The sequence below is a fragment of the Neofelis nebulosa genome, chromosome 2 (genome assembly GCF_028018385.1).
Source record: "Neofelis nebulosa isolate mNeoNeb1 chromosome 2, mNeoNeb1.pri, whole genome shotgun sequence".
Taxonomy (NCBI): domain Eukaryota; kingdom Metazoa; phylum Chordata; class Mammalia; order Carnivora; family Felidae; genus Neofelis; species Neofelis nebulosa.
This window is the reverse complement of record NC_080783.1, coordinates 207,687,458-207,709,644: the sequence shown is the minus strand read 5'-3', so window position 1 is coordinate 207,709,644 and position 22,187 is coordinate 207,687,458. Positions and strand designations below refer to the sequence as shown.

General features: G+C 50.8%; 1 protein-coding gene across 1 annotated transcript; it reads left to right on the top strand.

The window, feature by feature from the left end:
• Positions 1-6,768: 6,768 nt before the first annotated feature.
• On the top strand, positions 6,769-16,116 carry UBXN10 (UBX domain protein 10). The gene is made up of 2 exons (XM_058718841.1): positions 6,769-6,863; positions 11,520-16,116. The coding sequence occupies exon 2, from the start codon at positions 11,535-11,537 to the stop codon at positions 12,381-12,383; it is 849 nt and encodes a 282-aa protein (XP_058574824.1). The 5' UTR covers positions 6,769-6,863; positions 11,520-11,534; the 3' UTR covers positions 12,384-16,116.
• The last annotated feature ends 6,071 nt before the right edge of the window (positions 16,117-22,187 follow it).

Genomic DNA, 22,187 nt, shown 5'->3' with positions numbered 1-22,187 from the left:
TGCGAAACCCCAATCACAGCGCAGGGCTCAGAGCAAAAGGATTTTTTTTTTTTGGCAACCTCATCTCCCCCCCCCCCACCCCCCCGCTTCTCTTTTTGATATTGAGAAGTCAGCATTTCCTCTGTTCCCAAGTTTAAAGTCATATTTAGGGTCCATGATGGAAATCCAGTGCCAGGAAGTCTAGCCGCATTTGCATGGTGCCCCCTTCCCCCCAGACCGTGTCTGCCTTCCTTGAGACTCAGGGATCTTATTCGTGAACTTAGCCCCTCGGAACCTCGGCTGCCCCTCCTACCGAGTGAGTGTCAGGTACCTATCAGTAATTTGAAACGTTTATTAAGAAGTTACTAAATGCCAGCTGCTGTTTTCTATAAGGTCTTCATAGTGTTTCATTATTTGATCCCCACAACTTGAGAGTCTCTGTGATTGTTGCAGAGATGGAGAAACAGAGTCAGAACAGTTTCCTCGAGCCCAGACAGCTCCCAGTGTCACAGACTTGCGGGGCCCTACACACACAAAGCAAATAAACCCACTTAGTGCAGTCAAATGCCAGGATGGCGAAACACACCCCTCTTGTTACTATGAGCAAGGGTGAGGGTGCCTATCTGTGGCCCGTTTCCCACAGGACAACAGAGGAGGACGTGGGCTCAGGGTCCTCCGTCATTCCGTGGAGCCCCCACTGCTCAGTCGACAGCTCTCTTTAAATACCCATGGTCTTGCTCATTAGAAATCAGGCTAAATCTGATACTTGGAGGATGAACAATAGCTCCGTTGAGCCCAGAGAATTTGGCAGGTACAGGGCTTTGGCTAGATTTACTCTTTGTGACCAAGTTTCCCAGGAAAACTTCAAAGTGAGCGTCCTCCTGCAGAGCCCTGGCGGGGGAGGGGTAATCAGGCGCCTTTGCTACTTTTGACCCTCTTTGGCAAGATTCTGGTGGATGCTGGAAGGCCTGGCCCTGACCAGCCCTGGTCCCAGCCGGCCTCTGTTTCAAGTGCTGCATGGATGTTTTTAAATTAGGTTCCATCTCTACAGTCTGGCTCCCTTTGCTCCTCTGAGTCTGCAAAAATAACCGTGCGAGGGTTTAGTCCATGAAGAAGGCACGCACGTCTTTTACACGAGCAGGTGATGATGCTTTGGAGAGACAAAGAAAGAGACCTGGATGCATTACCGACAGTGAAATCAGTGTCTGTGTGTCAACTCCTCCTTCCCTCCAATCTTGCCCTGTTCACTTCCCGACACGTGTCTTTCTTGGGAGCCTCCTGGGAATGCACTTCTCTGTCGCAGAGTCTGTGTCCAGGGACACCAGTCTAAGCCCATGGAGAGTGAGAAGCAGTGAGCCCACCTCCAAAAGGAGGTGTTTGAGGGGGCCTTGAACTTCCTTAAATTTGCATTCTGCTCCTGTTTGCTCCTCATACAACCCTACCAGAAACAGCCTCTCGCTTTCTCACTTGGCAGCTGTGGAGAGCAAGCGCTCAGAGACAAGTGACACACAGCTGCCAAGTGGCAGGACCAGGACTTCACCTCTGGTCCCAACCTCCAAATCCAGTGCTCTTTCCACCTCACCAGGCTCGCGGCCTAGAGCTCTCGCCCGTGTGGCATTTTGAGGGTTACAGGGCATTTTCACAGACACCCGCCTTCACGGCCGTGACTTGGGCAAGACGGCCATGGTTCTCTCCTTTGGACTGATTATTTGCAGGTGCTTTGGATTGTGCCGAACTAAAACCAAGAGCACAGGGCCGGAGGCCCAGGGACTTGATGAAGGGTGAGAATACAGGAGGGGGCCCGTCAAGGACTCCAGTGCCAGCCTCTAGGACAGCAGCCGGCAAGCTGGTGGGTCTCTGTGAGCTATGCTCTCAGACCCGTCAACTCGTCTTGTGTAGACAGTGATGAAACATGGCTTGGCTTTTTTCCCCCATGGAGACAATAAGGAGGAAGGAACCCGCACATTGCATAAGTCAAAGATCATTCCATTTTGCTCCCCTCTTTGTCCCTGGTGCCTGACTGGCCCACACAGTCCCCAGTGTACACTAGTACTGACAGTGAGGATGGTAACATTTGTGTCACACTTATTCTCCCCCCTGCGTGGCTTCTGAGCACTTCATGTCTATTTACCCATTAAGTCCTCATGTCCCCCGGCTGGAGAAGTGTTGCCATGACCCTCCTTGTGCAGATAAGGAGACCAGGCACGGAGAGATGGGAAGTAAACAAGCATTTAAGGAATGAATGAATGAATGAATGATCAGAGTCTGATCATGCTTCGAGTTACAGACACGGAAGCAAAACTACAACCTGCTGAGGGCCAGCACAGGGCTAAAGCATGGGTTGTGGACTATCTCCTAAAATCCTCTTTCAGCACTCCCGATGAGGCTTAGAAGATCAACCCCAGTTTTTCCACCAGGGAATAGAGCCCGGCGGAGGTATCGGCCCCGCAAATTGAGAGAGCCGGGACTCACCCCAGGTGTGTCCACTCCAAAGGCGGCGTCCCTAACACTTAGCTGTTCTCCTGTTTCCCTGTGGGTCCTCGAGCTAAGGGCTGTATGTACCCAAAACACAGAGGAGAAAACAAAACTAAAACGACCCGAGTGTCCAAGCAGCTGCCACAAACGATCTTATTTTAGACACCATTCCAGCAAAAGGTGTCAGCTTCTGTTTTCTCGGACCCAGCAGTTGAATGGGAAGGGAGTTACAGCGGCGGCCGTTACTGGGAAGGCAAGGGAGAGAGAGGAATGATCACAATGATAAATGACCAGGCCTACGAACCCAGGGCCATTGAGTGTAGGGACAGACGGCTCTCTAGCCGCATCAACACTAGTGCACCTGAAGTAGTTATTGGCTTCCGGTCGCCAAGAAAAGGCTGCATCGTGGAAGGGACCGTGAAGGTGCAGAGCAAAGAACTCGAGATTCTAGGTCAGAGAAGGGGGTCGGAGCAAGCCTCCACCACTCCCTAGCAGAGCCCTTTAAGCTCCTGGAACCTTGGCTTCATTATCTGTGAGGTGGAGACAATGACCTTGGCCTCCCGCGGACTGCCAGCAAGCTTCAACAAGCTCCTGAAGTTGAAAGCCCTTGGTCAACAGTAGCCAAGGTGAGTTACCGTGTTTGATATTTTCTGCTCAAGAAGACTGGGGAGTAGGCGCATTTATGGATGTTTTCCGATAATATGCGGCACTTCCAGAGGTAAATTTCATTACCTGGAAACTTCCCTCTTGCAGGTCCCCCTGGGAAGCTGGTGCATCAGGAGGCAAGCTCTCTCCACCAGAGCATGCACTCAGTCCTTCTGCTTAAAGATTATCCACAGTCTCAATCAACACATCTGATGAGATTGAGGGATTGAGGGCAGAATAGGACACTGGGTATAGACTTCAGAATCTAGAAGTTGCTAGTCCAAAAAGAGGCCAAGTGCTCTTTGTGGACAAGCTGCTGAGAAACTGAAGCTCCTGGCTTCAGCCCAGCCCCTGGGGCAGGTCATTTAGACTTCAAACCACATATCCCTGGGGAACACCAAATGGCAGCTAGCTGGGTCTCTCGGTGGAAAAGCCACTGTGGAATCAGCAGTGCCTCTTCATTAATTTTATTCTCATTTGCTGAGCGCGTACCATGAAGCAGGCACTGTGTGGGCAAAGCAGGGGACTCAGACACAGGCAAGTTCCTGCCCTCAAGTAGCTCATAACCTACGGAAGGAGAGGCACCCTGTAGGATGAAACCAACATGATAATGAGCGTTAACCCTCACCAAGCACTCACAACGTGCCCAGCACTGTGCTAAGACTTTTACATGTATTATCTGATTTCACCCCCACCACAATCCCATTCTTATGCCCTACATTCTGTAGAGGTAGAAACCGAGGTCCAGAGCAGTGTAATCAGCTACCCAAGGGGTGGAGCAGGGATTCAAACTCAAGCCTTGACTCTGGGGGCAGTGCCTGCAACCTCACGACCAGCACAATAGGTGGGTACAGGTAAAGGTGCCATGCGGGAATGCCAGGGTGGGGGTGGGGCACAGGGTGGGCTTTGGAATCAGCTGGTTTAGGGTTTGGAAAGTGCTCTGCCACTCATTAACTTGAAGGATCCTGAGGGTCAGTTTTCTATGGCACAGGAGGCCAATGATGCCTTTCTGGACGAGAGCACTGAAAGAGGAGCTTGCCTGGGGAGGGTGCATGGTGCCATCTTGGGCATGTTCCATTGGACCAGAAGGGATCAGCAAAAGCCCATGAGGTTTGGGGGTGGGAAGGAGGTGGTCACGAAAGGCCTTCATGGAAGAGGTGACTTAACATTGAAGGATGGATAAATTTGGATTAACTTCAAGGAAGGAAGCAGGATGGGGCAGGCATGGCCCTAGAGAGAAAAGGCTGAAGGTCCATTTGGGGAACAAGCTGGGGAGAAAGGAAACCGTGGCTGGGAAGGAGGATGAGTCCACATTTAATTTTTCAGGGCAGAGACCTCTGGCCACGTTTACTGAGAATCCATTTGTGTGCCAGAGACCAGACATTATAGGGTTTGTCCTTTGAAGACACACTCTTTAAAGAAAGAGAGGACACAGAAGTAGCCAAGCCAGCAATCTCTTTATAAAGAGCTGGAAGGCACAACAATTGGCTGGTTGGTTTCCTTTCCTTCCCTCCAGCCTCCCCTGGCACCGTGGCCTATGGCCCCAGGGAGCAAAGGGCACATACCACTAAATACTAAGCAGCCCCTGGGCATAGGCAACATTTCACTGGGTACTGGGACACACACACACACACACACACAAACACACATAGGGGGTGAGAAGCCAATCTGACTTTCCAAAAGATTGCATAATTCTTAGGTGATATTAAAATAGCTGATGAAGGATCTACTTTAATCTTTTTTGGGTGGGCGTTGAAGGCCTTAAGAGCATTGCTTAGATATTTCTGACAGAATCATTTACAAGAACTAAGCCACCAGCCGGAAGCTTCAAAGCCAACAGCTCGTAAAACCGCCACCTCCTGCACCTTCTTGGGGCCTCAGACGCCACCCTGGCTGTGGGGGGGAGGGGGAGGGGGTGACCCTAGCAGGAGGCCTGCCCACCAGCCGCTCCCACAGATCAGGTGCTGCTTTTCTGAGAAGGGAAGAGACATCACTGCTGAAATGATTCCCCCACCCCCACCCCCCACTTCCCAGATGATCCACCGCCCCCCCCTCCAGGCCCAAAGAACTTCCTGTCTGTGACAATCATTTGGCACATAATCATGTCCAGCCTGTACCCACTCTTCCATTCTTGGCTCAAATTGTATTGAAAATAATCTTATTTGTAACTTTGGGTGTGTGGCATGCCCCCCCCACCCCCCTCCACCACCACCAAATTGTGAATATCTTGCAGGAGGGTCAGAGTTGGACCCCATTGCAGTCCTGTGTCCATGCATCCAGGATGGACAAGATAGTACATATTTGGCCACAATGCCAGGTAATAAGTCCTAATTCTTTCCTCTGGTAATCTGGTTCTTAGATGTCGATTAACATTATCTGCCAACAACAGAGTCACTAAGTTATTCATCTGTATGTTCCAAGAGTCTAGTGCTGTGCCTGGCAGGCAGGCAATAGACCAGTAAGAACCTTTTCTAAAGCTATCTTAAGTCCATTTTGGAAGCAAGTCTTCATCCGACAAGTTGGGGTCTGAAGGGTAAGTGGGCATTAGGGAAAAAGAGGGAGGAAGTGAAGTTCGGGGAGGGTGGGGAAGAATCTTCCAGACCTAGGGGACAGCGGGAGCAAAGGTCTGGAGTGAGGGGAGGATGTGTATGTGTGTGGCCCTGTGGCAGGGAATGGGCTTCAGGGCCGTCTGCAGGAGCTGGAGGTCTTGGACAGAGTCAGAGGACAGGTCTCCTCCCATTGGAGAAGGAGGGAGGAAGGAAAGCAGGCGAGTGTGGAATCTGATGTCAGAGCACCGAGAAGCCTTCCATAGGATGGCTTCTACTTTGTCTCTGGGGAGGGAAGGATTCTTCTGAGTGGGAGGAGGGCGGGGGAGAGGGGAGAAGTTTCAGAAGAGAGGACAAGGTTTGCAATAACCCGGGAGGAGAAAGGAGACACAACTGAACTGGGGGGAGTTGGAAGGATTTCTGAGTAGGGGTTGAGGGTCCGGTAGAGGTTGGAGACCACACGTTTCCATTAGGGCAACGTCTGTGATGGGTCAAGGATTCGTCAGCACCCTGGTAGAGGCAGACTGATGGACTTTCAGCAGATGGGAGGGATGAAGAGACCAGTGGGACAAGGGCAGGGGCGACGGTGGCCCAGGTAAAGAACCATGGATGGGCTGGACAGAGTAGGGCAGAAGCAGGTTGGTCTGCAGGGGGAAAGCCCAGAAGGCAATGGACTGGAGTTTCCAGACAAACGTGGTAGGCTAGCCTGGAGTTGCTGGAGGTATCGGGCGGTGGTTGGGGTGGGGGTCATCGTAGCAGGGGCAGATGTGGTTGATAACAAGGGTCCAGATGCCGCGGGGAATGGGGATGCTCATGTGGAAATGAGGGTCACGGAAGTGGTGCTGAAGGAATTGCACTGAGGACACACAAGGCAGACAAGTGGCCCAACTCAACAGGTGCCCTAAAAGCAGCCACGGAGGTTCTAGGGCTCCCAGGAATCAGCCCGGCAGCTTCTCCCCAACCGGGGTCACGGAGAGGGTGGGGGCCTGCCCCGAAGCCGGCAGGCAGAACGTTCTCCTCCCCGGCGCCCGCAGGCCAGGGGTCACCTCCCCCAGGAGAGGAGCCAGGAGGCCCCCCAACCGCGCGACCCCCCCCCCCCCCCCCCCCGCCGCCCAACCGGAAGCACGTGGCCCCCTCGGGCGCGGTTGCCGGGGAGACACCGGCTGTTTACCAGCGGGGACGCAGCCAGGCGACCGCGGCGGATGGACCAGCGGCGAGGTGAGCGTGCCGGCGCCCGTCGACGAGGCGGGCCTCCCTGGCCCCGACCCTGCGGCGACCCGGCGGCGCGCCCTGGGGGGGAACAGGACGGGCCCCGGGGAGAAGCGGCCACTCCCGGGGCCAAGCCGGCCCGGCCCAGCTCACCGTTGCTGGAATGGGACAACTCCCGGGAAAGCGCGGGCCGTGCCCTCCTGGCTGGGCAGTACGGACGGGGACGCAGACCCACAGGGACACACGGAGAGACCGGAACCAGATCAGAGCCTCCCCCAGACCCAAGGCACCTCTCACTTTCTAGACGGTCTTGCTTCCTTGCCCCTCCCCCAAATGCCTGCTTCTGCCTTTCCAGTTTGTTTCCTTCTAGAGCTGCCAGTACTTGGAAATAATTGAGCTCTCCTCCTCCACCTACCCCCTCCCCACACTGCTGTTGCAACCATCGGCACTGCCTCTTCCAAACCTTTGATCACTTTTGGTGGCTCGTGGCCCAGTTTCTCCACTCCCCCTTTTAAACAAGGCACTGTGCATGGGCCGGTCCATTCTGATCATTTCGTCGGGGGGTAGAAGTGGAAATAGACAGTACCAGAGTTTTGTCCTGCTCAGGCCAACCCCTGTCTCCTGTTAGTTCTTCTGAGCACTTCTCATCCTGCAAGTCCCGCCGGGGAGGGCTGGGGGTTGGCAGGGGATACTATTAACTGATAAACATTTTTAAAAGACCAATTCAAATGTATGCATCCTTGATGGATAACAGCAGATGGTATGTGGGTGGTTATATTTTCTTGCCTTTACTGTGGGTTTCGATTTGGGTATTGAGTGATAGGAGGTGGTCTGACCCTGTGATGCGAGGCGGGCTCCCTTGGAAAGCAGGAATATGGCCTCCGCCTTTCCCATCACACGTTCTTTGTTTCCCGTTGATTTGGCGATTAATCTCAAGGAATGGGCGCCTGCTCTTTGGCAATTCCCTGGAAACAGTTATCAGTGTTTGTTTTCCTGACTCCTCGCTGGCCTCTGGGGCGCAGCTATTCTGTTTAAGTAAACAGGCCACTTGCCTATTCAGCTGGCAGCTTGACGGATGCCTACGCCTAGATCTTGTCAAATCACTTTGTGGTTGAGAATCTGCCAGGACTAGAGGTGGGGAAAGGAGCTGAGCAGGCGTAATGACGGGGGCTGCACAAACCTTCCTGGAACGAGGGTGGTGGGCAGAGCCCCGGACTGTGGCACAAAGTGTGGGAACAAAGGCAAGGTTGGACCAGGTCCCCAAACACCTGTTTCCCCCACTTTCCTTCTCCATGGGGTAGATGCTGGGGAGAGTTGGTGTTCCCTCCGTGTAACAGATGGTCCCTGCACTCGGGAGGAGGCAGTGGGTTATGAAAGCAGGTTCGATGGAACGGTTTTACCTGAAGGAGGTGTTAGTCTCTAAATAACCATGAGTGGGCTTATAGGAATTAGTCATAATTGAGGTTTTTCTCTGAGATAGCTCGCAGTCATGTTATCTTATGACCAGGGTGTCTTGAATATGACACCCCCCCCCAAACATGGATAATTATATAGTACCAAAAGGTATAGAAAGTGCATGCACATACTTAAGTTTAACTGTTAAAAATAATCCAGCAAGGAGCCTGGGAGAACACATGACTTTTCCTCATCAAAGTTGTTAAGGAAGAGGTTTCTAAGTTACCAAACTTACTGACAGTTAAACCTTCCCGAGGCATGTGTGGGAGTGAGAAGCCAAGTCTGTGATAATTCTGTAGAAGCTGTGGCAAATTAATAGCCACTCCTCGAGGGGGGAGGGTGGGCCGAGAAGGGGAGTTGGTTCCCCGCTGGAGTTTATCTCAGGCAGAACAGTTGGACAGTTATGACCCCCTCTGTCATCCTGAGTTCAAGTGCAGAGCTGCTTAATTACAAGGGAAAGACTTCAGAACTAAGCGAATGGGTTGGGGGGTGGGGGTGGTGGTGGAGGGAGGGACCACACACGCTTCACAGTTGATCAGAAAATAGATTAAATTAACAAGGAGATGGGCAGGCTTTTTTGGTGCCGGGGAGAAGGTTCCTGAACTCCCGGCAGCCAGATTGGGTGTGAAAACCTAGCTAGAAGTGTGGAGAGACCCAGTCTGTGGATAGACTAGAACAAACACAGAGGCCTTTACATTAAGAGAGAGAGGGCAGATTTTGAACTGAGCAGAGCTTCAGGAATATACAGGAAGACTGTGTTTTGTCTGGTTTTGGTTTTGCCGGAGAGGGAGAGGATTCTTTCTAAAATTTGGCAATATTGGTAACATGCACAGAACGGTAATGTTAGAATGGAAAACTGTGGGGCGGGCATTGCATCGTTCAGGATCGTGTGACGAAGGTAGCTCTGAGTGAGTTTGAGCTAAGGATGCAGTTAGAGTGTGGAATCAGAAGGCATGTATTAGAAAGGCATTATTTTGCATTTTTGAGGCAAGTTCGTAGGCGGCAGCTCATTGAAATCAACCTTCCAGTATTTCTGGGCGGTGGGCAGGGCGGGTGTGGGTTCCATGATCTGCCCAGTGGGTTAGAGGTGACTAGGAGTAGAACCACCAAGGGCCCCCTGGGGGAAAAGCTCTGAAGCAACAGGTAAGGCATTTGGACCTAAAATAAGAGAAAGCATTGGACAGACAGAAAACCAAAAACACAAGCAAAAGAACCTTCCCACCTAGTAAGCCTTTACCGTGCATACGCCAAGCCTGGTGCCTACAGCCATGGTTACATTATCTCATATTACTGTCATCGTGTTGTAGATAAAGGGACTGATGTTAGAGGTATTTACACAATGTCTTCAAACTCAGATGGCGAATTCTGTAGATTAGGAAAGAGATGTATCGGAAAGGGAGAATGTCTGTCCCCTGGCTACACAGCTAACTTTGCAGAGCCTGAAATAGAACCCAGGTCTTACTGTACCAGGTCCTGTGTCCTTTGCATCCAAACACGTTGCTTCTTGGGGACCGTGAGGCCCTGGGAAGTTACCGGACGGTCTTTAGAGGGTGGAGAGAGACCTGGTCAGCCTGTGGGCACAGAACAGCAGTGTGGTTGGTGGTGGTCAGGATTCGGAGGGAGGAGGGGAGTCTGAGACATCCAAGTGTCCTGGGAAGGATGTAACCAGGTGGTGGTAACTGTGTTAATGAAGGGCCCGCCAAGATGGTGAGGAAGGACACCTGACCTGGCAATTCGGGCCCGCGCACAGAAATGCCCGTGCCTCCGGGGAACCCGCCTTCTGTGTGGTTTTGCTAAGCACTCACGAGCACCCCTAGCGGGAGACCCATGAAGCCCTCAAAGTGTTACAAGGTAGCTGGGAAGACAGAAGGCGAAGCCTGGTCCTCCAGAACAGGACCAGGTGTCACAAGACCTGGGTTCTATTTCAGGCTCTGCTTTGTGACCCTAGGGCAATTGCTCTGCCTTTCTGGCTCATGCACCTGTAGAATTCGCAAGTGCCCAGAGTCCCCTGGGGAGTTGGTCTAGGACAGGTCTTGGTAAATGATGGCCCGCGAGCCAGATCTGGCCCGCCGCCTGTTTTTGTGTGGCTCACGAGCTGAGAATAGGTTTTATACTTTGAAGTGATTGAAAAAACTAAACCAAGAAGAATATCCTGTGCCCCATGAAAATTATATGAAATTCTAAGTTCAGCGTCCATAAATGAAGTTTTATGGGAACAGAGCCACGCCCATTCATTTACATCCTCTCTGTGGTGGCTGTCCCACTAAGAGGGCAGAGTTGCATAGTTGTGACAGACCCTATGGTGGGCAACACTGAAAATATTGGCTGTTTGGACATTTACAGAAAAGGTTTGCTGACCTCTGGTCTAGAACCCATGTACCTCCCTGTGAATTCTAGCCAATGGGTGGATCAGCAAGGCGGGGAGGTTCGGGGGCGGGGGGTGCTGGGGGGGTGGGTGGGAGCACTGTTCTTCCTTTTCCCTCCCCTCTCCCTCCCCACCTGGTGACAAAGTGAGGGCAGTGGAGGGAGGATTTTTTTTTACATTGATTTGTGCACAACCACCTGGCAAGGTTGAAAGAAAAGTCAAAAGGAAGGAAACTGAAGTAAGGTCAAGCTGTGGGTAGACAGGAAAAAAGTCAGGACTACGGGAGCAAGGGGAAACGGGTCAGTGGCTAAAATGGCAAGGTTGAGTCATTGGAACACAGATCACGTGGCCCCCAAAGCCGAAAACATTTCCCAAACAAGTTAGCCAGCCCTGCTGTAGATTGTGACATGACCTGTTGCTTCTCATCAGTCTGGTCTCTCAGCTTAAAGTCCACACCCCCCCCTCGCCCCCAACCCCATAAGAATAAGAATTCGTCTCCCACCCTAGTCACCGGCTAGTGCACACTTGTTTATTTTCTTCACGGCAACTATTACTCATTGAAAATATCTATTTACTTGTGGGCTCAACACCTGTCTTCCGTCACTCTTGGTTCACTGATGTTTTTTTTTTCCAAGTAATTGAAATGAATGAATGAATGAATGAATGAATTGCAGCCAGCGCCCCTCTTCCCATGCGAGAAATCCAGAGGGAAGCCGCTAACTCCCAGCCAGTTGGCACTAATTCTGGCACCCGGGGGAAGGGGGTGGTGGTGTGAATGGCTTGGATCGGGGAGCCCCAGGAAGTTTCATCCACGGCTTCTCTTTTCTTTTCTCCTGCTTCCTTAGGGGTCTTGAGAAGCAATGGCCACGGAAGCCCCGGTGAACATAACTCCCCCTGAACGCAACGCTGTTGGCCGCACAGCAGCTGACAGCTTCATCTGGCAGCCAGACTCCATAAACATGCACCTCACCAGGCCCAAATCTGCCAAGGGACGGACGCGGCCGAGTCGGCACAGACCGCAGGATGCGGCGCTGTGCTCTCACCGAGCGCCGGCTTCTCTGCCTCCAGCCATTCGCTGTGAGTCGCCAAGCAGCCAGAAGCCAGGAGCCTGTGCACCCAAATCTCCAAACCCGGGAGCTCCCGATGAGATCCCTGAGCTGCTGCAACAGGTGCCCCTGGGGGCTTCCTCTTCCCTCAATAAATACCCAGTCCTTCCTTCCATCCACAGGAAGACGCTGGAGGAGGGGGCCGTGGAGACTGTCGCTCGAAAGGCCAGCTCCCTGCAGCTGAGCAACACCCAGGCTCTGTACCGAGAGGAGGAGACCGGCACTATGAAGACAAGTGAAGAAGGTCCCAGAGCTCCATCTTGTTCCCCAGAGAGGAAAGCCATTGGCCGAGCCAGGAGACAGGCCTCCTCCAGGGCTGGAGACCTGAAGGAGCCATCAGAAGGGGAGCCACGGCTGCTGCTTGCGGTCAGGTCGCCGTCGGGCCGAAGGTTCGTTCGCTATTTCCGGCCAACTGATGACTTATCCAGCGTTGTGGCCGTGGCTGAACACGAGGACCAGGCTGCCTACCACCACTGCAGCATTGAAACGATGGAGGTGCCCCGGAGACGTTTCTCTGACCTCACCAAGTCTCTGCAGGAGTGCAGGATCCCCCACAAGTCGGTGCTGGGCATCTCACAGGAAGAAGGGGAGGAGTGGCCCTGAGCCCACAGCCACCCAGCTGGGGCCCTGGGGCTCTGAGTAACGGGCACGCTTGGGTGCTGTGACCTCCCAGGCAGCTCGGTTCCAAGTGCCACGTGAACCTCCTGCCGCTGTGATCGTTGGGGCTCCCTCTCCACGGCATCTCCTTTGGAAGCAGCGAAATTTGTACGTGCACCCGGGGCACTGAGAAGGTTCTCCTCCAGTTCTTCGATCCTTCCCACCCCTGGAGTGAACCGGCAGGTTGCCAGGGACGTTCCTGAAACTGCTGTGACCAGGCCTCCTCCTCCCCAGAGTTCTGGGTCCTTTCAGGAGCACCTGCCTGCCTTCCCAACGAACCCTCCCTCTCTTGAAGCCAGTGGTTTGCCTTTCTGTATTTGATGCAGGATTAAACACTTCCCAGAGAGGCTTCTAGCCTGGTAAATAACCAGGGCTCAGGAAATGTCGAAGTGGCATTTGTATTTCTTGCAAGCATCTTTAAGAAACTGGCAGTTGACGCTATCTTAGAAGCAGCAACTGTGCTTGGATCGGGTGGCTAGAGTTTCTTGGGGATTACTGTTTGTGTGATGTGGCTTCAGAGGAAAGACTTGCTAATACAAATCCCCCAACACATCGGCATTTCTGAAATAGTCTTGGAGCTAGAAAGTAAATTGTGTCCACAACCATGGATTAGCTCAGTAGCTACTTTTAAATAGAGACTAAGTAGGTTTGCAAATATTGGTAACTACTCTATGTATGCAAAACTCTTCCCAAACAGAAAGGCCAGTGTAATCTGATTGCCCTTTCAGATTTCCCTTTCTGATTTCCCTTTTTGTCACTCGCGGAATCTTTTGTTTTTAAATCATATAAATCTACAAGTCTGTGCATGTTTGCGCTCAAGGCCCCCTTGGCTTATCTGGGTGGGGATACAGATTTTTATCTCCCGGGTGTCTCATCTACTTCAAACATGGAGACTCCCTAGAGCGAAGACAGCAGTGCCCCTGTTCTGTGATCTGGTAACCTCCAGGGGACAAGGGTGACTCAGGCGGGTGTCACTGTATTGCACCTGTTCCGAGAGACCACGTGCCTAAGGGTCTGTCTGATTGGCATGAAGTGCATCTGAATGCCTCAGCCCGTAGCTGTGCTCTAGAGCATAGAGTGTTGGTTTTCCAACTCTCAAGTGGTAACGTGGACAATTTGCCAAAGTTCTCTTGTATTGGGAGCTTAGCAAGACTTCCACCTCTCATCTGGATCCTCTTTACGGCCAAATCACCCTTCAGAGCAGGGAAACATGTCCCTCAAGAGCTCAGCCTTCATGAAGCCCCGAGTACCGATGTGCTCCCTCTGCTCCTGGGTCCACAGAGAAGGCAGGAGTTCTAGAAGCATATCAGTGTTTCGGCCTCAGCAACAAGTGCATCTTGTGCCTAGATAAGGAACGTGGCTGGATTTGTTACTTCCAGCAAATCGCTACTCAGCCACGGAGATTAGCACCAACGCCGTTTCCTCTCAAGAAGGCTCGCCTTGTCCTAACTGCATCCCACACCACCCAGATCACTGGAGAGTGGGTTATTTCTGAACACGGGGTAAAATTTCCCAATCCCGTCTCGGCTGCAAAGGTCAGCTGGGGCTTTCAGGGCCTTGGGCAGGCCCACGCAACTGGTCCCCTCTCCCAATCACCGACCGTGGCAGAAGGGACTGGCGGCTCAAGCCTGGTACTCACGGTACAAGAAAGTATGGGACTTTCACCTCCCACCCAGGACTCAGGCACATATCTGCCTCTGATCTAGGAGGCTGGGAGAAGAGCCTCCCACAAAATCACACCTACTCTGTGTGTAAGAATAAAATCCCACCCACCTGGGACTCGGTAATTTCTCCAGGCAGGAAATCTTTGGAAAACTTCAGTGAAACGGAGCATGCTCGAGGGAGTTAGAATCTTCTGCACTTAGGGGTGTGCTGCTATTTAGCTAGAATTTGGGGGTGGCAAAAACAAAGTGGAAGGCATGAAACAGAAATATTTTAGGGTATTTTAGGACATGTGAATAAAGCTAGATCTGAGACACCTTAATCAACTTTTTTTTTTTTTTTGGACGAAAGGCTACAATAAAAATCGATTTGTGTGAAACTGAGTCAGCAGAGAAGCGTATCTTGTTTTAGCACAGGACTTTGGCTACCACGCTCTAGCGGACAGAGGGGTTCATTAACCTGAGCTTCTTGGGAAACCACTGGGTTCCGCTGTGAAATCCACGTCCTCGCCCCCAGGCACCCCGGGTGCCCGCCCTTCCTGTAGCCTTTCCTTTCCGTTTATATGATCTAGCACTAAGCTTCGTATGAGAAGTCTTCCTGAACTTCTCCTACAAATCATTCCAAGTACTCTCCTCTTGAGGCTGGCAAGAGCAGACACTGTATCAGAATTTCAGCGTGATGGTTCTGCCGATGTCACTGCCACTTGGGCACCCTGGCCTAGTGGGCTAAACTGGGTCCAGCGCCCTACTCCTGGTGGCTTGGTGCTTTGGGTGACCACTTTGTGGTCACAGACCTCACTCATTGGTTTAACCAGTGGTCACTGAGGACCTACCTTGTGCCAACACTTGGGTGACAGGCATTAGGTGCCCTACCAAGAGAGCATTGGCAAGGAAATGTGGAACCGCCTCTGACTCTCAACTCCAGCCCAACCCGGCTGAAGTTGCTGGCTGTTAGCTTTCCCCATGAAAGACCCTGGAGTGAGGACCAGACCAGTTGTTGCTGTCTCCTCGCCACCTCGTGGAAATGCAAAGGGAAGTCCTCCCCACCTTTCTGGTGATGGCACCAGCAAGTCTGGTCATCAGGGACATGAGCTTTGCATAGGACAAAGCTTCAGGGCCAGTTTTCCCAGCGTTTCTCCTGATGTAGTCCAAGAGGTAAATCAGTCCTGGCAGCAGAAGGAACAGCAGGAGAAATAAGTGACTCATCATTTAGAGTCCAAAAAATTTTCACCAACAGATGGCAGGTGGTTTCAACACAACAGTCCTCGCCCTGAAAGTACCTGGGGATCTGGCCGACAGCCAGCAAGCCAGGGCAGTCCTGATGAAGAGATATGTACATGAGCATGACTACGGGCCGGCAGTCACCCCAGAGATCCCACACAAAACACTCCACAAAAAGGTTGACACCAGCCTTGTGGTTTCCATTCCAGTGAAATACCGTGACGTCTAAGGATAGATCACTATCCCCGCCATGCGGTACAGAAGTGGGCATTCCAGGAACTAAGCTTTGCTTTCATCCGTGCTCTTGCCACGACCTCCAGTGGGTTTCTGGAGTCAAATGAAGCCATGCTGCCCCAAGAGGCAAAAAAGTTCCCGTTTCCAGTTTTTTTAAGGTCTTCTCAAGAAGTTAAGATAAAAAGATGCACAGCTTCCCATAGTTTGAGGTGTGTTTTAGATGAGTGTTTTAGATGGCAAGGTGATCCACGTTCCTACCTTTTAAACAGAACTGCGAAGAAAACTAGATGATTCTACTTTAGCCTCAGTTTGGAGTCCGTCTGAGAAGCAGACAGGAACATCTGTTTCCGTAGTCCACTAAGCAGTACCCCGCCAGGAAGTGAAAAGTTTGGAGCCCGTTCACCCTCGCCCAGAGCCTGAACCAACCCAAACCCAGCGAAGGTCAGAGGCCACCGCGGAGGAGTTGGCAGAATCCAAGCAGAGCCGACTTCGGGTGACTCACTAACACACAAGACGGCAACTCACATTATAAAAATAAAATTGGGTGTTTTGTTTTGCGTCTACACTGGTGATGTGACATTTTCCTTTCCCGATTAGGGCAGTTTCTGGCAGCCCCTTCTGACGTCCGTCTGTGTTCCTCTACCTTCAAACCGTAGAGGAAGCAGCGGTGCTCCTGAACAATTTATGTGGAAGATCAAGTCTCTGGAGGTATTTTTGGATGCACTTGAATCCTATCCGAGGAGGCTGAACAACAGATGAGACATGCCGGTGGGTGCAGTCAAGCAAGCCTGGCTCCAAAGGTCTGCTGTGCTCTGGGGAGCACTGTGACTCTGTGTTAGGAGCAGACTGCAGGGGCTAGGGTGGAAGAGGGGACACCATCTATGGCCGTGGACAGGCACCAGGGGAGAGATGATGTTGACTTGGGCCAGAACAGTAGCCACAGATGTCACCAGAGGTGTCAGATTCTGGACACATAGCAGTTAAGGGGGGGGGGAGAAAAGGGCAAGATAGTTTGGCAGGTTGGGATTTACCCAAGTGGATGTCACTTGACCATGTCACCACTGTGGACTGTTCCTGCAAAAACAAAAAAAAACAAAAAAAAACAAAAAAAAAAAACAAAACAAGCAAACAAACATGTCAGCAACAAACACATGGCGGGCAGGGATAAACCCTGACCAGTGGCAATGTTCATAGGAAGGAAGTGCATGAACGCTTTGGGATAAAATGTACGGAGAATCCCAAAGCCATTAACTGCTTTAATTGAGACGGGAGGCAACGAAAAATGTCACTATTTCACTTAATGCGTAGGTTCAACAAAATCAGTTCATTACCATCTGACCCTCAGGACCTGATTACTGACCAAGGTTACTAAAGAAATCCTTGCAGGGCACCTGGGTGGCTCAGTCGGTTAAGCGTCCGACTTCAGCTCAGGTCACGATCTCACAGTCCGGGAGTTCGAGCCCCGCATCGGGCTCTGGGCTGATGGCTCAGAGCCTGGAGCCTGTTTCCGATTCTGTGTCTCCCTCTCTCTCTGCCCCTCCCCCGTTCATGCTCTGTCTCTCTCTGTCTCAAAAATAAATAAACGTTAAAAAAAAAAAAAGAAAAGAAAAGAAATCTTTGCTCCAGGGGCGCCTGGGTGGCTCAGTCGGTTGGGCGACCGACTTCGGCTCAGGTCATGATCTCACAGTCCGTGAGTTTGAGCCCCATGTCGGGCTCTGTGCCGACAGCTCGGAGCCTGTAGTCTGCTTCGGATTCGGTGTCTCTGCTCTCTCTCTACCCCTCCCCTGCTCATGCTCTGAGTCTCTCTGTCTCTCAATAATAAATAAACGTTAAAAAAAAACTTTAAAAAAAAAGGAAAGAAATCCTTGCTCCAGTTAACAGATTGTTCACATGCCCCTTCTCCCTTTCTGCTGCCTCGATTCCGTTCATTCAAATCCAGCAGCTGATTGGAGATGCATCTTTTCTTAGGAGGGCAAATAAAACCACTGTCCTTTGACCTAATTAACAAAGCTTCCCAATTTCATGAGTTTCACGCCCCCCCTGTTCTTTACAACAGGAAGATCTGTGCGGTGGGGCCTTAGTCCTCTCTATGACCGGCTGAGAACTGCACCTTCTGACATCTGCCCCCTTAACAGAGAGGTAGGGGTCACGGCTCTGCTCTGATGGACACCCCGGGTCGGCTCGAGCCCCAACCCCCTGTCGACCAGAGTGGCCGGCCACCTGCAGACAAACTGTGGGAGAGTGGTGGTAACTTTCGTTCTCCCAACTGGGAGGTTCAACCTGGGAATCACCTGCCGCCCCCATTCCAGCCCTGTCCCCAGCCTTGGGGTGCTACAGGGTCAGCCTAGCCCAGACTTATGGGAACCCTGACTCAGAGCCTCTGGATCTAGACTCTACAGAGCGTTTATTAGTTTCCCCAACCCGGCCTGGGCCTTGTTTCTTCTTCTTCTTCTTTTTTTTTTAATGTGTGCTCTTTAAACTTATTTATTTATTTTGAGAGAGAGAGAGAATACAAGTGGAGGAGGGCCAGAGAGAGAGGGAAAGAGACAGAGAATCCCAAGCAGGCTCTGCACTGACAGCACAGAGCCCAATACGGGGCTCGAACTCATGAACCGTGAGATCATGACCTGTGCCAAAGTCCGACGCTTAACCCATTGAGCCACCCGGGGCCCAGCCTTGCTCTATGCCTTCTTAACAGAGTTCCCCTCAGGCTCTCATCTCATTCGAGTCATCTGTGACAGTTTCACTCAACAAATACATATTAAGAACCTCTATGCCAGGTACCTGTTAGGGCTATCAATGAACAGAGCAGACCAAAAATCCCTGCCCTTAGGGAGGTTACATTCTCACGTGGGGAGACAGAAAAAGAACAATAAGCATCACAAATAATACAGTGTGATAGAAAGGAATATATGTGATGGAAAATGGAAAAACAGCAGGCTAAGGGGGATCTGGAGAACATGGGGTGTGTGTGTGGAGGATGAGACATCATATGGTGGTCAAGGCAGACGGAATTGACACGAGCATCTGGGCGGAGAGCTTGAAGGAGGTGAGGGGGTAGTGAGACCGGTGGGGGAAGCTTGTCCCTGGCAGAGGGGATGCAGAGGTCAGAAGGAGCGAGTACATCCAGCCTCTTAGTACCTTCCAGGCAGGATGGCTGGAGTGAGGGAGAGTAGAGCCATCAGACACCAGGGTGGGGAGACAGATCACACGGGACCTGCCGTCACTGGACATAAAGGGAAACCACTGCAGGGCGCTGAGCAGAGGAGTCGTACCTGACACTTGTGTTCCGATCAGAGATCTGGCTGCCGTGCTGAAAACAGGCAAAGTTACAAGATAGAAACCCAAGTAGAAGCTATGATATCCATAATCCAAGTAAGAGATGGAGACCAGAGTGGTGGCCACAGCTGTCATGAGAAGCGGTCAGCTTCTGGGGATATCCTCCATTTACTATTTTAAAAAGTAGTACTCACTTTCATTGTAAAAACAGTATTAAAGTAAATGCTAACCCATAACTTGCTTCACCATCATCGTTGATCAATTTTCCAGGCAGGAGAGGCTCACTCTTACGGAATCCATTGTGCTCTGTCCCCAAAACAAAACATGTGCCTTTTTTAAAAAATTTTTTAATGTTTATTTATTTTTGAGAGAGAGCGAGACAGAGTGTGAGCAGAGGAGGAACAGAGAGAGACAGAAGGAGACACAGAATCTGAAACAGGCTCCAGGCTCTGAACTGTCAGCACAGAGCCGGATGCGGGGCTCAAACTCATGAACTGTGAGATCATGACCAGAACCAAAGGTGGACACTTAACCGACTGAGCCACCCACGTGCCCCTGCCTTTTTTTTTTTTTAAGGAAAACTTAGGGGCACCTGGTGGCTCAGTCAGTTGGGCAACTGACTTCAGATCTGGTCATGATCTCACAGTTCATGGGTTCGAGCCCCGCGCCGGGCTCTATGCTGACAGCTCAGAGCCTGGAGCCTGTTTCGGATTCTGTGTCTCCCTCTACATTCTGCCCCTCCCCCACTCACGCTCTGTCTCTCTCTCTCTCTCTCTCTCAAAAATAAACATTTTTTAAAAAAAGAAAACTTAGAAAATATAGAAAAGATTGAAGAGGAAAATAAAAATCATCCATAATCCTTTCAGACATAATTGTTATTAATATCTTGACATATGTTATTCCTTTCTTAAAGATTAAATCGTTTTGCACATTACTGTCTTGCCAGTAGGCACACACGTGCATTTAACATTTGCCATCCTAACAAACACAGTGGTTTAGATCTTTTCTTTCCAAATTTCTCCAGTCCTCGTGATTATTTTAAGGCTGAGTAATATTCCAATGTGTTGATGTACTGTAATTTCTTAAACTATTTCCCTTTTTCTGGAACATGTCTGTGTTTATAGATTTTGCTATAGAAGTCAAGGCTTGAATCTTCATTTATGTAGCTTTGTGCATCTTTGAATGATTTCTTTAGGACAATTTCCAGAAATAAGATTGGTAGGTCAAATTATGTAAAAAAACAAACTAACTTGTGGATTTTGCTTTGCTTTTCAAAAGATTATATAGCAAGCATCTCAAGTTCCAATGCAGCATTGACAATTGCGAGGCTACTGCTTTTGATAGAATTTTCCTTACTTTTGTTGGTTGAGAATAAAAACGAAGTTTTTTTTTTAATTTTGCATGTCTGTTATTGCTATTAAATATTAAAATGTTTACATGTCTTTCAGCCTATTTTTAATGTTAAAGTAAAAAGCCTAAGGTACAGTTCATTTGCTGTCATAATCTGGGGCACTCCACGTCAATTAAAGCCAAAGCACGTGGAGATTGATGGAGGGTGGAGAGATAAATTTCTTCGTTCTTACACATGACTAGAGTCATGTGAGTAATAATAATAAAAAAAATACCATGTGTGGTAAGTATTACACCAGTCTTTTATCTCATTTGGCCATAGTCTGAAACCAACTGGCAGAAAAGAGTCGTACTGATTTACAACAAGTAGTCTGGGAAGAATATTAGAATGCTTAGCCTCACAGGAGCCTGGTCAAAGCCATGAGCATTCAGTCTGAGGACCCGGGCTACCAAGCCACTGTCTCCTAATGCCTTTTCATTTGGGTTTTAGAAGAAGGCAGGAGAGATGTGAGAGGCAGACCGAGGCAAAGGCCAGTCTGTGAGTGCAGGGAATCTGTCCACTCTACTGAGAGCGTTTGCCTCCACTGCCATTTATACTGGAAAGGGGACCACTGAGGAGACACCCCTGGGAATTTCTGAAATGCTCTTGAACTGCGTCCTCGCTGTCCAGGCTGTGCTATGCTGTTCAGATCATTCCCCACTGGGCCGGGCCAGCCAAGGCGTCTGGTATCAACCAGTCTGGATTCCTCAGTCCCATCCTCTAGAAAGTCAAGGTATGAGCCACAGACGCCTGTTCATGAGAGAAGAAATGAACACACGCATTCACAGTCAAACCTGGAGGCCATCCCTTCATTTTCAGGCAGAGGAGGGTGTCAGATAGGACAGGACAGGTGCAGATAGCAGAAAAGCATCGGGCAAAGGCAGACCATCACCAAGAGACCTGTGACTCTGCGTGGCCGTAAATGCCTCTCAAACTGCCTTTGAACACTAAGACGGTGTCTAATAGGCAAACACTGAATAATAGATTTAAATTCTTTTTTAAATAGGCTCCACACCCAACGCAGAGCCCAGCATGGGAGTTGAACTCATCACCTTGAGATCAAGACCTGAGCTGAGATCAAGAGTTGGACGCTTAACTGATAGAGCCACCCAGGTGCCCCCGAGTAACAGATTTTTAAAAGGGGTGCCTCAGCATTCAAAAGCCTCTGAAGCTTTTTAAAAAGATCTACTTTAGATCTTCGGAATTAAAGTCTCTGGGGTTGGAGCCTGGGAACCACGGGTTTAGAACGCCCCCACTTCCTCGCCTCCCCCAGGGGATGTTAAGGGTCAGCCGGGCTGAGAACTGCTGGGCTGGGCTAGGTCAGTTCAAGGTTCCTTCCAACACCTGTGGTCTATGAGTCACTGGGCCAGACCAGTGACTGGCCTCTGAACCTGAGACCCGCTCTCAAATCTCTGCTGGGGCTTCCTCCTCACGGGCCCTGCTTGTCAGGACCCACCTGGTTCCAGGGTGAGCCCCAGCTTCTGAGGAAGTCCTCTCTCTCTGCTCTGAGCTTCCCCAGCTCATTATCCCCCTCCGGTTCTCACAGAAGAAACAGTCCTACGTGGAAGACAAAGAGCACAGGACCTGGTACCCAAAGTCCCGTGTTCTACTGAGTGGGCCGTACTTTGCCTCAGCCTTCCCACCCACAAATGGAAACACTTGCTTCCCGAGGGGCTGTTGTCAAGAATCAACTGAAGTCATGTTTACTGAGCATGTCTGGCATCTGCAAAAATATGTATAAATATAACTACCCATCTTCTATTGCTATTCTTTCTCTCTTCATTTGTTCCCCCATTTACTGAGCAGCTGCTTTGGGGCAGGGCCTGGGGGACCAAGAATGAGCATGTGCTCACTGGGCCCCAGGAGCCCCTGTCCAGCGGGGAGAGGCAGATCGTACCCAGAGAACTATAATATGGCGGGATTAGTGCTACTGTCTAAACAGTGCCTGGCACACGGTAGGTGCTC